The sequence below is a fragment of the Schistocerca nitens genome, chromosome 8 (assembly GCF_023898315.1).
Source record: "Schistocerca nitens isolate TAMUIC-IGC-003100 chromosome 8, iqSchNite1.1, whole genome shotgun sequence".
Lineage (NCBI taxonomy): Eukaryota > Metazoa > Arthropoda > Insecta > Orthoptera > Acrididae > Schistocerca > Schistocerca nitens.
The window spans coordinates 58989758-59006839 of record NC_064621.1 but is presented as its reverse complement, the minus strand read 5'-3'; the positions used below and the strand labels follow the sequence as shown (position 1 = coordinate 59006839).

The 17082-nt window shown below is 38.3% G+C and overlaps 1 protein-coding gene across 6 annotated transcripts in view; it reads right to left on the bottom strand.

Moving 5' to 3' along the window:
• LOC126198859 (trans-1,2-dihydrobenzene-1,2-diol dehydrogenase-like) overlaps positions 1-16749 on the bottom strand; it is an 86608-nt gene extending 69859 nt beyond the window's left edge. Inside the window, exon 1 of one of the 6 annotated variants that reach the window (XM_049935454.1) lies at positions 16727-16749. Coding sequence is in view for 1 of the 6 variants with exons in the window: in XM_049935448.1 (XP_049791405.1) it covers positions 16287-16292 (6 nt within the window). In the remaining 5 variants the exon portion in view is untranslated. Of the gene's footprint in view, positions 1-6175; positions 6529-16126; positions 16257-16286; positions 16695-16726 lie in introns of those variants that run through there. The other 5 variants (XM_049935450.1, XM_049935449.1, XM_049935448.1 and 2 more) reach the window with 5 other exon arrangements.
• Positions 16750-17082: the final 333 nt, after the last annotated feature.

Below are 17082 nucleotides of genomic sequence, written 5' to 3'. Positions count from 1 at the left end.
GAATCTTATCACTGATGTCCTTTCACCTTGAATTTTAATTCCACTCCAGGACCTTTCTTTTATTTCCATCATTGCTTCCTCAATGTACAAATTGAACAGTAGGGGCAATAGGCTACATCCTTGTCTTACACCCTTTTTAATATGAGCACTTCATTCTTGATCGTTCACTCTTATTATTCCCTCTTGTCTGTTGTACATATTGTATATGACCCATCTGTCTCTCCGTATAGCTTACCCCTACTTTTTTCAGAATTTTGAACATCTTGCACCATTTTACATTGTCAACACTTTTTCCAGATCGACAAATCCTATGAATGTGTCTTGGTTTTTCTTTAGTCTTGCTTCCATTATTAACTGCAGCATAAGAATTGCCTCTCTCATGCCTTTACCTTTCCTAAAGCCAACCTAATCGTCATGTAGCGCATCCTCAATTTTCTTTTCCATTCTTCTGTATATTATTCTTGCAAGCAACTTGGATGCATGAGCTGTTAAGCTGATTGCGTGATAATTCTCGCACTTGTCAGCTCTTTCTGTCTTCAGAATTGTGTGGATGATGCTTTTCCAAAAGTCACATGGTATGTCACCAGACTCATACATTCTACACACCAACATGAATAGTCGTTTTGTTGCCACTTCCCCCAGTGATTTTAGAAATTCTGATGGGATGTTATCTATCCCTTCTGCCTTATTTGACCGTAAGTCCTCCAAAGCTCTTAAATTCTATTAACAGAATCTTCCGTCGGTTCTTGGTAGAACAATATTATAATAATAAATGAAAAAGCAAACTGGTGCTTTTCATCTCTTAAATTCTGATTCTAATACTGGATCCCTTATCTCTTCTAAATCGACTCCTGTTTCTTCTTCTATCACATCAGACAAATTTTCCCCCTCACATAGGTTTTCAGTGTATTCTTTCCATCTATCCACTCTCTCCTCTGCATTTAACAGTGGAGTTCTCGTTGTACTCTTAATGTTATCACACCTGCTTTTAATGTCACCAAAGGTTGTTTTGACTTTCCTGTGTGGTGAATTTATCCTTCCGACAATCATTTCTTTTCCGATGTCTTCACATTTTTCCTGCAGCCATTTCATCTTAGCTTCCATGCACTTTATATTTATTTCATTTCTCAGCGACTAATATTTCTGTATTCCTGAGTTTCCTGGAACATTTTTGTACTTCCTCCTTTCACCAATCACTTGAAGTATTTCTTCTGTTATCCATGGTTTCTTCAAAGTTTCCTTCTTTGTACCTATGTTTTCCTTGCCATCTTCTGTGATGGCCCTTTTTAGAGATGTCCACTCCTCTTCAACTGTACTGCCTACTGAGCTATTCCTTATTGCTGTTATCTATAGCCTTAGAGAACTTAAACTGTATCTCGTCATTCCTTAGTACTTCCATACCCCACTTCTTTGCGTATTGATTCTTCCTGACTATTGTCTTAAATTTCAGCCTACTCTTCATCACTATTACATTGTGATCTGAGTCTACATCTGCTCCTGGGTACACCTTACAGTCCAGTATCTGATTTTGGAATCTCTGTCTGACCTAAAAATAAATGTAAAGCTGCCTGGAACATAGTCAAAAGTGAGATAAACATGGGGAAAGAAGAAATCAGTAACCCAATTACTTGCAACACTCTCAACAAACACTTCATAAATTCAGTAAATGCCCATGTACCAAAAAGTGATGATTTAACTGATGCAGAAGTTTTTATTTCACAATCAGAGAATAAAAGCGATAAAAGTTTTAACTGGAGTAGAATAACTGCTACAGGTATAAATAACTCTGTAAACAAGTTGAACAACTCCAGAACAGAAGACTACAATGGATTCAGTAACTTTGTAAGACAGGAAATTAGAACTCCTCTACTCTACCTTGTAAATAAAATCCTTGATGATGGCATTTTCCCCAATTGCCTTAAAATTACGGTTACACTCCCCATACACAAAAAGAGTGACAGAGAAATGCCAGATAACTATAGACCAATATCAATTGTCCCTATACTGGCCAAAATCATAGAGCTGCTCACAAACACAGATTTACATGTATTTTAAGAGCAATAACTTACTTAATGACAGCCAGTTTGGATTTAGAACTAATCCGTCAAACATAAAAGCTATTGAAAGCCTGATAACTGAAATCCACAACGCTTCTGAAAGGGAACTGACCACTTGTGCTATACTCACAGACATAAGCAAAGCATTTGATTCAGTGTCACATGACATAAATTCTTTTAAAAAAAATTAGAATATTATGGTATTGCTGACAAACCACTTAATTTGAGTATGTCATACCTAAATAACAGGCAACAGTGTATGTGAACAATGAAATGTCAGACCTAATGAAAATTAAAAGAGGAATTCCACGGGGCTCCGTTCTTGGACCCTTCCTCTTTATTATCTATGTTAATAATTTCTCAAACTACACAGCCTGCAAAAATGTTTTATATGCTGATGATATGACCATGATCTCCAAAGGCGAGAGTATGCAAGAGGTGGTAAACAAAAATAATGATCTTTTTGAAAAATGTAGGGTGTGGTGTATTGCTAACCAGTTATGTATAAACAACACAAAAACAGAAGAAATTTATTTTAACCTGAAGGTACAGAAAACAGAGACTCACTGTGTCAAACTACTGCGACTAAGTATAGATCAAACTCTCTCATGGGATGACCATATAAGCTATCTGACAGGCAAAGCTGCACACATAATATCCCTGCTATATAAACTAATATATTCTGTCAGTAAAAGTTTATTGATGATTTGCTACTACTTTCAGTCACAGCTACAATACGGGATTCTGTTATGGGGTAATTACCAGGCACTAACTGTGTATTCAAATCGCAAAAACAAGCAATTGGATGTATACAAGGATTGGGTCCAAGAGAAATGTGTAAGGAGCACTTCAGTATATTAAACATAATGACACTCCCAAGTCTCTATATGTATAACTGCATAATACACGTAAAAGAAAATGTACAGCAATTTACACAGAGAATGAATTTACATTTGCACAGCAATCGAAACAATTGCATGCTTGATATACAGTATTCTAGGCTGTCATTGACACACAACAGTCACAAACACCTAAGTCTAAAGTTATATAATAAACTGCCACAATCCGTCGAAACCCTCACCCTCTTTAAAATTTAAGGAGGTATTACACACATGGGTCCTCAGAGTCTCTCGCGACAGCATATATGAATAAAACGTTCTCGGTTTTCCAGCCACGTCAATTGGAATAAAATCCTCAAGCTTTCAATGACCATATCCGCCATCATCGTCAGTTCACTGACTGCCGGGGCTGTTACGGTCTCTCGCTTATATAGGCATGATGACATCATCAGCAGCCAATCAGATCGATCCAATGTGGTGCGCTCCCGTATGTCGACCCGGGCAGCTAGCGGAGCTATTGCCCGTGGCAGCACCAGTGACATCAGGTGGCTCCAGGGGCAGGCGCCACGTTTGAAACTGCCGCTCCCTCGTGCATCTGTCTCTGCTTTCTTTCGATGTCCAACACCCGTCCCATGCCCTGCTGAGTGTGTATCCCTGGTCTCTATTGAAATTGTTGTTGCTTAAGCGAATCTCAGCCGCTTCCTTTATAACGGAGTGCCAATATGTAGATGCATGAGCCAACACTTTTGTATTTTCGAACTGTATTTTATGTCCGTTTTCTAGGCAATGCTTCGCTATGGCCGACTTGTCAAGCTCCCTTTGTTTTATATGGAGCTTGTGCTCAGTACAACGCTCCGCAACCATGCGAATTGTATGTCGAATGTACATGCTGCCACATTCACAGGGTACACCATACACACCGGACACTCGAAGAGCAATGTCATCTTTAACAGGGTGCAACATATCTCGTATCTTGGGGGGCGGGCCGGAACACTGGCCTTAGCCCATGTTTCTGCAGCAGACGTCCTAACTTACTGCTAGTTGCTCCACAGTATGGAAGGAATACAGTCCATTTGGCCTCTTCTACTGATTCACCAGGTGTCCGTCGGCGGCCCTTGAAAGTGTTTGCGTGGCCCTTGAAAGCATTTGCGATGTCTCTTTTGCTGTATCCATTTTCCCTGAAAACACGTTTTAAGTTCTGCAATTCAGATTGTAGGTGGTCGTCGTCAGAGATAATCTTGGCTCTATGAACAAATGTGTTCAGGACAGCTTTCTTGTGTACAGGGTGGTGGAAACTATTGGCTTTCAAGTACCGATCAGTGTGTGTTGGTTTCCGGTACACTGAATGACCAAGCTGGCCTCCTGCCTTCTGCCCAACCAAAACATCCAAGAATGGTAGCTTGCCATGCTTCTCCATCTTGACAGTAAATTTAATGTTGGGATGGACACCATTCGTATGATCGACGAACTGTAGTGTATCTTCACCATGAGGCCATATCAGGAACGTGTCATCAATGTATCGTAGAAAGCAAGATGGCTGTAATGTCACAGTTTGCAGAGCCTGCTTCTCAAAGCGCTTGAGGAGCAGGCTCTGCAAATTGCGACGAAGGACACCTGGTGAATCAGTAGAAGAGGCCAAACGGACTGTATTCCTTCCATACTGTGGAGCAACTAGCAGTAAGTTAGGACGTCTGCTGCACAAACGTGGGCTAAGACCAGTGTTCCGGACCGCCCCCAAGATACGAGATATGTTGCGCCCTGTTAAAGACGACATTGCACTTTGAGTGTCCGGTGTGTATGGTGTACCCTGTGAATGTGGCAGCATGTACATTCAACAGACAATTCGCGTGGTTGCGGAGCGTTGTACTGAGCACAAGCTCCATATAAAACAAAGGGAGCTTGACAAGTCGGCCATAGCGGAGCATTGCCTAGAAATCGGACATAAAATACAGTTCGAAAATACAAAAGTGTTGGCTCATGCATCTACATATTGGCACTCCGTTATAAAGGAAGCGGCTGAGATTCGCTTAAGCAACAACAATTTCAACAGAGACCAGGGATACACACTCAGCAGGGCATGGGGACGGGCGTTGGACATCGAAAGAAAGCAGAGACATATGCACGAGGGAGCGGCAGTTTCAAATGTGGCGCCTGCCCCTGGAGCCACCTGATGTCACCAGTATTGTCACGGGCAATAGCTCCGCTAGCTGCTCGGGTCGACATACGAGAGCGCGCCACATTGGATTGATCTGATTGGCTGCTGATGATGTCTCATGCCTATATAAGCGAGAGACCATAACAGCCCCGGCAGTCAGTGAATTCCTGACGACGATGGCGGAGATGGCTATCAAAAGATCGAGAATTTTATTCGAAGTGACGTGGCTGGAAAACCGAGAACGTTTTATTCATATTACACACATGGCTCAAAAATAAAGCATACTACTCAACTGAAGAATATCTTGGAAGTAATTTGGAAGGAATGTATAAACAAAAAAATAATGTAACTGCCATTAACTAAATGTGTAAAACGGTATAATTAATTCTTGAACACAAACTGTATAATGATTATTGCTGAAATTGTCTGATTAGTAGAAGTTTATGTATTTATAAGTATTTATGTATATGTAAAATGATGATGTGAGTAAATGTACAAATTACTACCTACTAAAAAGATGTATGTATATGTATGCATAATGTATAATGAAACAATTAGCAACAACTATACTTTTATAAAATACGTGAATTGAATTTTGACGCAGCCAATTGTGTGGTAAACATGCTGAACAGCTAATAAATAAACATGATTTAATCTGAAATCTTCCCGTATCACCCGGTCTTTTCCACGTATACCTCCTCTTCTTGTGATTCCTGAAAAAGAGTATTCGCTATTACTAGGCTGAAACTTGTTACAGAACTCAATTAGTCTTTCTCCTCTTTCATTCCTTGTCCCAAACCCATATTTTCTTGTAATATTTTCTTCTACTCCTTCCCCTACAACTGCATTCCAGTCCCCCATGACTATTAGATTTTCATCCCCCTTTACATACTGTATTACCCTTTCAATATTCTCATACACTTTCTCTAACTCTTCAGCTTGTGATGTCGGCATGTATACTTGAACTATCGTTGTCAGTGTTGGTTTGCTGTCGATTCTGATAAAAACAACCCTGTCACTGAACTGTTCACAGTAGCACACTTTCTGCCCTGCCTTCCTGTTCATAACTAATCCTACTCCCGTTATACCATTTTCTGCTTCTGTTGATATTACCCTATACTCACCTGACCAGAAATCCTTGTCTTCTTTCCATTTCACTTCACTGACCCCTGCTATATCTAGACTGAGCCTTTGCATTTCCCTTTTCAGATTTTCTAGTTTCCCTACCACGTTCAAGCTTCTGACATTCCACACCCCGACTTGTAGAACGTTATCCTTTTGCTGGTTATTCAATCTTTTTCTGATGATAACCTCCCCCTTGGCAGTCCCCTCCCAGTGATCCGAATGGGGGACTACTCCGGAATCTTTTGCCAATGGAGAGATCATCATGACACTTCAATTACAGGCTACATGTCCTGTGGATACATGTTATATGTCCTTAATGCACTGGTTCCATTGCCTTCTGCACCCTCATGCTGTTGATCATTGCTGATTCTTCGTCTTGAGGGGCAGTTTCCCACCCCAAGGTTAAGGGAGTGCCCTGAACCTCTGTCCACTCCTCCACCCTCTTTGACAAGGCCGCTACCAGATTGAGGGTGACTTCTTATGCCGGAAGTATTCGGTCACCAATGCAGTTTCCCACCCCACGACAAGAGAGTGCCCTGAACCTCTGTCCGCTCCTCCGCCTTCTTTGACAAGGCTGCTGCCAGAATTGAGGGTTCATGCAGAAGATTTGATCTTATGCCAGAAGTCTTCAGCCGCAAATGCTGATTATTAATCAAACTTTAAGCAGTGGCAGGATTCGAACCCAGGACTGAAGATGTTTTGATTATGAATGAAAGACACTATCCCTAGACCACAGGGTCTTACAGTGAGCATACTGGCCCAAAATGGAAGATCGGAGACAGGAGGCCAAAATACTGAATTTGGTCTTTCAAAACTGTTTCACCACAGGAGATCGTAACACTGTCGCTCCACTCAATAGTGGTACGAATGTCGAAAGGGCAGATATTGAGATAGCTGATTGCAGAATAGAAAAACAACTACAACTGCTTAGCAGTGGAAAGGTGTCAGGGTCAGATAAGATACTTTTAAGATTCTACAAAGATTATGTGAAAGGAGAAGGTGTAGAGTTCAGAAAAGTCACAAAGAACCCTAGGTCAGGGGGGGACTTACTGTCCGTAAGTCTCTTCTGGCCCGGGATTCTGGGTAACTTTTCCGAACTCTAGCTCTTTTCAATGGATATACCAAATAAGAAGCGTCAGATCAGAACTGATAGAACCAGTTCCACAGCCACCATGGTTGCCTGTTCTGACACTCCTTATTTTCTGTGGTGTAGTATGAGGAGTATGGAGTATGGCACACATATAACATCAGCAGAAGGGTCATTCCATGTAAATGAGGAATCATTATCAAAAAATTACTTTTTCTGTGGGAATATTTTCCCCTGTTACATGTGTAGGTTGGGGACTGAATTTTGTTGGCAAGATTGATTTTTCCATCCAAAACCTATTGTTTACTTGTGGGAGCCATTGTTTTGAAGACTAAATTGTTGAGTTTGTTCACGCAGAAGATTTGATCAATTTCAAGGAAAGAAAAAAAATCATGAAATTTGTAATAATTCTTTATTGTTTATATATCACTTTAAAGTGCACAACTTTTTCTTCTTTTTGGTATATTTTTAAAAGCAAACAATTTACGCATGATAAATACAAAAAAATTTATATAACCTAACCCAAAAGTGTAACACGAGTTACCAAATGCCATTTTTTTTTTTTACGATTTTGACAAAACACATTAAACTGTAGAAACTTATATGCCATGCTGTCCTTCACATAAGTGTACCTGATAATTTGGTGTCTCAAATAAATTTCCTCCTGGAAGCCTTCTCCTGGTATAGGATATTTAATTCACATAATGTGAGTTACCTTTATTTATCTAACATGAGTTACCATAATTTTCGTAGGATTAATTATAATTTTGAGCAGTCAGATTGGTTATGAATTACATACAACACAACTAACAATATATCTCAACATATTTAATGTATATTTATCTCCGTATGCCACATAAAATCCCATAGGAAACAGGTACTTCTACTTTACAACAATTTTCAATTTTTGCAGAATGCCTGTAAGTGCAGCTGAAAAGATGAGAAGAAGAAGAAGAAGAAGAAGAAGAAGAAGAAGAAGAAGAAGAAGGCAGAAATTGAAAGATGGACAGATATGAAGAGTATAAAATCAAACACAAACTATGAAAAAATTCAGGAAAAAGAAGCAGGAACAGGAAAAATGTTTGAGTTAAAGAGAACAAGAAAGGATTGCTGCAGACAGGAAACGGAATGTTAGAGAAAGAGTTGCCAAGTACAGGAAGCGGCTAAAGGAAGCATCTTCAGCTACACCAAGTAGTTCTGCCTCTCTACCATATAAAAATATGGTCTTCATTGAGAAAAGCTGTATCAAAAGAGAAACTTGTACTTCCAGCATCACCCACAAAACAAAAATGTGTTATTAGAAGGTTGTATCATACATTTTTAGAAGTAGAAGGAATCTCTAAACAAAAAATAAGTGATGAAATACCAAGTTCAGTGAGCAAATCCTATGAAAGGGATGACATTAGCAGACAGGCCCCTGGACACAAAGACGTTGTGACTGTAAAAGATGAGAAAGGTAAGAGTAATTTGCAAGTACGACACTTGATGTTTCCTTTGAAAGAAACCCATGCAATGTTTTGTGAAGAAAAATGGCAAAGTGATTGGTAAAAGTACATTTGCAGAATTAAGACCCAAACGTGTCATGCTTACCAATAAACTTCCACACAATGTGTGTCTCCGCAGATATCACGAGAATTTCATCTGTGCTATTAACTCTCTTCATAGCATAGTACCTCAAATACCTAAGTACACCTGTAACTGACCAGAATTTTGTGTGTGTGCAAAGCCTACAGCCGATTGTTGGTTGGGAAAGTGCCTGAAATGTAAAGATTTATTGGCAGCTAAACTTCTTGATTTATGTACTGGTGTACAAGAGTACGGCCTGAAGTGATATGTGTGGCAGGAGAGTGATGGCAGAATTTTGAAAGTAGAGGAAGAAAGTAAATTACTGAATCTTATTGACCATATTCTTACCATGGGACCTAAATTTTTAGAGCACTGTTACTTTAAGAGAGAACAATCAAAGAACTATCAGAGTGATAAGGAATCACTGCCTTCTGCGATGCTAAATGCCATGATGCAAATCGATATTTCTGAAAATTTTACATGTGCATGTGAAGATGACATTCAAAATGCACATTGGCAGCAGAATAAAATTAGTATTTTTACTGCCATGATTTGGCATTCAGGTGCTTCTCAACCCTATGTGTTGGTAACTGATAATCTGGATCACACGAAAAACACTGTCATTCCCTATGTTGATAGACTTCTTGAAGAACTACCAAAACATATTAGGTAAGTTACAATGTGGTCAGATGGTCCTGCTTCCCAGTTTAAAAACAGATATATTGCAGAGACTATAAAAGTTCTAAGTAAGAGTCATGCCAAAAGAATTACATGGAAGTATTTTGCAGCTTCTCGTGGGAAGGGGCCAGTGGATGGAATTGGTGGGGCTGTCAAACACAAAGTTGGGTCTCGTGCGAAAAGCAGGAAATGTGTTCTAAACAATGTACAGATTTTGTAAAAGCATTGTTAAATTCTTCTTCTAATATGGCAGCAGTTCTTATGGGTGAAGAAGACTTTAGCCAAAGAAGCAAAAACTATATCTCTCAGCCTTAATTGAGAACTGCAAGCCTTTCTTGAACATTTCTAAAATTCATCACTTGGAACTCTATAATAATGAAGTTGTAGGACACACCACTTTATCAGCTGCAGAGGAAAACAATAACAGAATAGAAAAATCATTAGATATACAAGTAGATGACTGGGTGGTGGCAAAATATGACAATTCATATTTTCCAGGTAATGTTACTAAAACTGAAAATGGTGAGTTTAAAGTTGATGTTATGATGAAAAATGGGAAGTTTTGGAAGTGGCCTGAAATTAACAATGAGATATACTACATTAAAGACAAACTTGTCAGAAAAGTGAACCCTCCAAGTGTAAATTCCCATGGTTTTTTCAAGTTTGACTGATTTGTGACAATGTAATGAGTTACTGTATGTTGTAATGCGAGTTGTGTGTTCATTACGTCTTAACATTTATTTTATAAAGGATTAAATGTTTGGAACTTTATTAACATACTTATAAGATCTTCTGGTATTGTGTGTAAAACTTACAAGAAATGTTCACATAAAACCGAGCAGACTTTTGTATTTTCTTTATCATATAGTAATGTAACAATTATTGTGATATAGGTTTATAGAGCATTCTGTATAAAGAATGTTTTGAGGTATAAAAAATATTTAATAGAAACATTTCCTTCTGTTAATTGTCCAAAACTTTAATATAAACATCACTTAGTAACATGAGTTACCATGGAATGACCCAGAAGACCTTATTGCTAGGGTCCACAAAGCAACTGAAATACACCAAAGACAGAGGCTCAGCACTGCTGATGTAGGCTCTACATTGAGGTAGGAGATACACAGTTCGAAGCCTATTTTTAATGTAAACAGTTCGATGTTCTACTCATGTCGGGTTTATTTACATAATGTGCAACATACCCATCTGAGACTTTGATGCTCTCCAGTGCCCAAGCCGTGTGTTTCCAGATATGGATTCCTTCTTGAAAACCGATTAGTGTGCCTTCCTGCACAATATACTGTGTGTTGTCGTCTTTTTGGGATTCTTTGTATACATAATATACAGGGTGGTCCATTGACAGACCGGGCCAAATATCTCACGAAATAAGCAACAAACGAAAAAACTACAAAGAATGAAACTCGTCTAGCTTGAAGGGGGAAACCAGATGGCGCTATGGTTAGCCCGCTAGATGGTGCTGCCATAGGTCAAACGGATATCAGCTGCATTTTTTTTAAATAGACACCCCCATTTTTTTAATTACATAGTCATGGAGTACGTAAAGAAATATTAATGTTTTAGTTGGACCACTTTTTTCGCTCTGTGATAGATGGCGCTGTAATAGTCACAAACATATAAGTACGTGGTATCATGTAACATTCCGCCAGTGCGGATGGTATTTGCTTCGTGATACATTATCCGTGTTAAAATGGACTGTTTACCAATTGCGGAAAAGGTCGATACCATGTTGATGTATGGCTACTGTGATCAAAATGCAGAACGGGCATGTGCTATGTATGCTGCTCGGTATCCTGGATGACATCACCCACGTGTCTGGGCCGCTGGATACTTACGTTATTTAAGGAAACAGAAAGTGTTCAGCCACATGTGAAACATCAACCATGACCTGCAACAAATGATGATGCCCAAGTAGGTGTTTTATATGCTGTTGCAACTAATCCGCACATCAGTAGCAGACAAGTTGCACGAGAATCGGGAATCTCCAAAATGTCGGTGTTGAGAATGCTACATCAACATCAATTGCACCCGTACCATATTTCTATGCATTAGAAATTGCATGGTGACGACTTTGCATGTCGTGTACAGTTCTGCCACTGGGCAAAAGAGAAATTACGGAACGATGACATATTTTTTGTATGCATTCTATTTAACGACGAAGAGTCATTAACCAACAGCGTTAATGTAAACTGGCATAATATGCACTACTGGGCAACGGAAAATCCACGATGGCTGCGACAAGTGGAACATCAGCAACCTTGGCAGGTTAATGTATGGTGCGGCATTACGGGAGGAAGGATAATTGGCCCCCATTTTATCGATGGCAATCTAAATGGTGCAATGTATGCTGATTTCCTACGTAATGTTCTACCGATGTTACTACAAGATGTTTCACTGCATGACAGAATGGCAATGTACTTCCAACATGATGGATGTCCGGCACATAGCTCACATGCAGTTGAAGTGGTATTGAAAAGCATATTTCATGACAGGAGGATTGGTCGTTGAAGCACCATACCATGGCCCGCACGTTCACCGTATCTAACATCCCCTGATTTCTTTCTGTGGGGAAAGTTGAAGGATATTTGCTATCGTGATCCACCAACAATGCCTGACAACATGCGTCAGCGCATTGTCAGTGCATGTGCGAACATTACTGAAGGCGAACTACTTGCTGTTGAGAGGAATGTCGTTACGCTTATTGCCAAATGCATTGAGGTTGACGGACATCATTTTGAGCATTTATTGCATTAATGTGGTATTTACAGTTAATCACACTGTAACAGCATGCGTTCTCAGAAATGATAAGTTCACAAAGGTACATGTATTACATTGGAACAACCGAAATACAATGTTCAAATGAACCTACGTTCTGTATTTTAATTTAAAAAACCTATCTGTTACCAACTGTCCGTCTAAAATTGTGAGCCATATGTTAGGGACTATTACAGCGCCATCTATCACAAAGCTAAAAAAATGGTGCAACTAAAACATTAATATTTCTTTACATACTACACGAATATGTAATAAAAAATGGGGGTTCCTATTTTAAAAAACGCAGTTGATATCCGTTTGACCTATGGCAGCGCCATCTTGTTTCCCCGTTCAAGCTAGACAAGTTACTATCTTTGTAGTTTTTTCATTTGACGCTTACTTCGTGAGATATTTGGCCCGGTCATGATCAATGGATCACCCTGTATGTGAATGCATAGCTATGCTTGTTCTTACACTGTATATATTCACGTCGTGTGACAGAAAAATCATGTTGTAGTTGGATGACTAGATCATGGGTCCTTTGGTCATTTGTGACTGGCTGACTAGACCGTGTCACCTGTACTCACTGCGAATAGCTGACAGAAACAAATCTAACAGCAACCATCCCGATTTCAATCCTTACAAAGTTAATATGTTGAACCTGGTGACTGTCAAATTTATACTAGTGAGTTATGAAATTATGCAGTTCCAGTGTACTGCATTAAAGATCTCTCAAAAATGCATAATTTTGGATATGGTATGTTGTGCTAATGTGGAAGGAAGTGGGGTTACAGTATATAAAAACTTAACTAGAAGCAGCTGTATGAATATCAACAGTTCAGGTGGCATACCAGTACTAAGCAAGGAAGATAAAAAAGCTGAAAGGTGGAAGAAATATATAGTGTGTCTGTATAGGGGAAATATATTTGGGACAATATTATAAAAAAGAGAGGAGGATAAACATGAAGATGAGATTGCGAATGTGATACTGTGAAAATCTAAGAGAACATTGAAAGACTTAGGTGGAAAAAAGGACCTTGTAGTAGATGACATTCCTTTTGAATTATTGAGATCCTTGGGAGAGCCAGTCATAACAGCACTATTCCACCTGGTGTGCATGATATAGAGACAGGGGACATACCTTCAGACTTCACGAATGTAAAAATTCCAGTTCCAAAGAAGGTATTTGCTGCCAGGTTTGAATACTATTGAACCATCAACTTAAATCATGGCTGCAAAATACTGATACAAATTATTTAAAGAAGAATAGAAAAACTGGTAGAAGCAGACCTTGGGGAAGATCAGTTTGGGCTCCCAAGATATGTAGAAAACCATGAGACAATACTGATCTAATGTCTTATCTGAGAAAATAGGTACAAGAAAGGTAAACCTTTGTAGCATTTGTAGATTTAGGGAACATTTTTGACAATACTGACTGGACTACACTCTGAAATTTTTAAGGTAGCACAGATAAAACACAGGGAGTAAATATTTATTTACATCTTGTACAGCACACAGACTGCTGTTACAAAAGTCGATCGACATGAAAGGAAAGAAGTAACTGAGAAAGGAGTGGGACAGTATTGTATCCTAAATGTTATTCAAGCTGAATATTTAACAAGCAGTAAAGGAAACCATGGAGAAATTTAGAAAGGGAATTGAAATTCAGGAGGAAGAAATAAAAACTTTGATGTTTGCTGATGACATTCTAATTGTCAGAGATGGCAAAGGAATTGGAAGAGCAGTTGAATAGAATGGAAAGAGAATATAAGATGAACACCAACAAATGTTAAACAAGAGTAATGAAACATATCCAAGTTAAATTAGGTGTTGTTGAGGGAATTAGACACACACAGTAGTAGAGGGTTGCTATTTGGGCCCCAACATAAGTGATGTGGGCCAAAGTAAAGAGGATGTAAATTACAGCCAGGAAAAAGCTACAAAAGCATTTCTAAAAAAGAAAAATTTGTTAACATTCAATATAAAGTGTTAGGAAGTCCTTTCTGAAAGTATTTCTGTGGAATGTAGCCTTGTACATGACAAACATGGACAGTATGCTGTTCAAACAAGAGAATATAAGCTTTTGAAATGTGGTGCTGCAAATGCTGAAGAATAGATGGGCAGATTGAACAACTAAAGAGATGGTTCTGAATGAAACTGGGAGAAAAAAAGAAATTTATGGCACAAACCGACTAATCGAGGCATCAAAGAATGGCCACCTTGGTAACTGAAGGATGTGTGGTGGGTAAAGTGTTTTTCAAGAAAATGATTTAGAAGTTGGTATTAGGTATGTCTTTAACTGAGCTGTAACTTTCAGTTTTTCTTATGTCTACCTATGAGAAGCCATTCATCTTACAAAATTATTAATACTACCACCAGGTAGAGCCCCCCCCCCCTCCTCCCCCGCCACACTCTAAAAACTATCATATGGGCACCCTTGCCAAGAAGTTATGGAAGAATTATATATAACATAATATAAAAAGTTTCCAATGAAGTATGTATCACGCATATTGTTCATTCTACAGAAAAGTTTGATAATTACAAAATAAGAGCATCTAAAAATTAAAAATATCTGCACAATTTATAATTACACTAAATTTCTTTAGGTACTGGTAATTAATTCAATGCCCATATACACAAATGGAAAAATTTTCCAAGTAAGTAATTTGGTAGCAAATTCTATGCATCCACAGACATAAAATCTTATTTTCAAAAGGCAAACTTCATCTGTATGTGTGTAACTGTTCTATTTACATTGACCAACTAATATCTTTTAGAAAATTCTAATAAATATCAGTTGTCAGTTGGCAAAGATTCCCATTTGATGTTATAGGCCCCTAATTGTTCCACAATTTTCAATTCTGTGCCAGGGATATTTTTACACAGAATGACACATTTATGAGTTATTATTTTTGAACTGTAACTTCTTGTTATTAATGTCATGTTTCATAGGGCAGTAGGCCTACAGTGAGTGTGTTGAGAACAAGTATCTGACCAAACATTTTTTCTGAAAGGCACCTGTGAGTGCACACACTTATTTTATTTCATGAAACTATTCTCAGACATCGCACCAACAGATGAACAGATAGTTAATCAAACAGACGCTTCTTGTCCAACTTTAGTAACAATGTCAGTTTTCTATTCAATAACATGGCATGGGGATTAATATGTGTTGAAGATGCACTAGTATTGTCCACATATATAGAGAAATAATGAAATTTAATATTGTTTACTAAGTATATGTACATTAAAGTTACATTATAACACTAGATAAAAACAAAAATATAGCTGGTGCTAATGTATCAGTGGTACTTTGACCAATCATGGGACAAGGGTTCATATAGTCAACAATACTGATAACCAACTATAAATTTTTGTGTGTCAGCAGTGATAGTAAAATATGCTACAGCAAGTCAGGAAAACCAAGTCTACCATCATTGTCCTAATTTATGGATTGCGACAGCATAGTTCTGAAGCCAAGAGTGTAAGACCAGAAAGATTAAATTCCATTATAGTACTTTTCAACCGTAGTTTTTTCTTAGCAAGTATGCATTCCACTAACGTGATTACTACAAATCTAACTTCGCATATAACATGCAATATCTCAAAATACGCTATTGTGGACCGCCACTTTCTTGCGTTGACCCCCTCTGGCATCAAAACGGAATGAGATATAATTTACTCCTAGTAAAACACGATAATCACTGCTGAGAATCAGTCGGCCTACACGTCGAGCACATTTAAAACGGAAAACTAACAAGTGCAATGAAATTGGTTTTAGGTTAATTTTGCATTTCTTTAAGCTAGCAGCAGGGTGTGTGAAAAACTAAATGACGTTGGTACTCACGGACAGCTGTACGAATATACTATGGAAGCACGTTAGAACAAACCTACATAATGCAACTAGCCCTATAGTGTAATCTGATGAACTTGATAATTTTCTCGAGTGGCAGCTAGATGTTAGTAGCGAAAGAGGGTGTCTTAAATTCAAACCATGTACGGCTAACCTGCATGTAGGCATCCCATACAATAATTCATTTTCACGGTAATAGAAATTCTAAAATTCTTAACAGATGGGCTAAATCGCTCATACATTAAATGAATATCATATAGCTGCTTCAAACCTTACATGCGACTACAGCTTAACACTTCTTTTTTGCGACAAACAACAACTACCAACACAGCATGAGAATTGTTTGCAAAATTAACAAATTCTGAGAATCGAATATTACTGTCAGTTTAAAGGTTATGTAATTATGTCGATAAAACTGTAGTCCCTAATTTCGGACACATGGAAATCAGATCTTCCATGTGCTGGTGTTAATCAAAGCCAGCACATTTACAACTGCTGAAAATGCTTTCCTCTACCAGCACTTGCATGTCATAAAGCAACAGCTAAAATATTTCTACTTCTACAGTTAGTATGTAACTGCAGCGCAGTTGTTACATTAATTCGTGGTCTATGGTTGGCGTCACTGTTGCAGCTAATCGATCTTAGAAACCAAGCATCGACATAATTCGAAGAATGGTACGCGGTATATATGAAACTCACTATGAACCGTACATACAAGTAGCCAGTATTTTAATTATTTCAAAAAGTAGAAGACGATAGAATCCAACTCAAAAGGATGTCTGAAACTTGGAGGAATACTGAGAAGTAGAACTTTGAGACGTACAATATTAATTATATCGATTTTGAAATTGTAGTGAAAGATATAAAATAACACGTCAATTACATGTTTTTATGTTTTCCGAAATGCTGTAGGATATCTCAAGTCCAAAGTTTCATCTCTAATTCCAAGA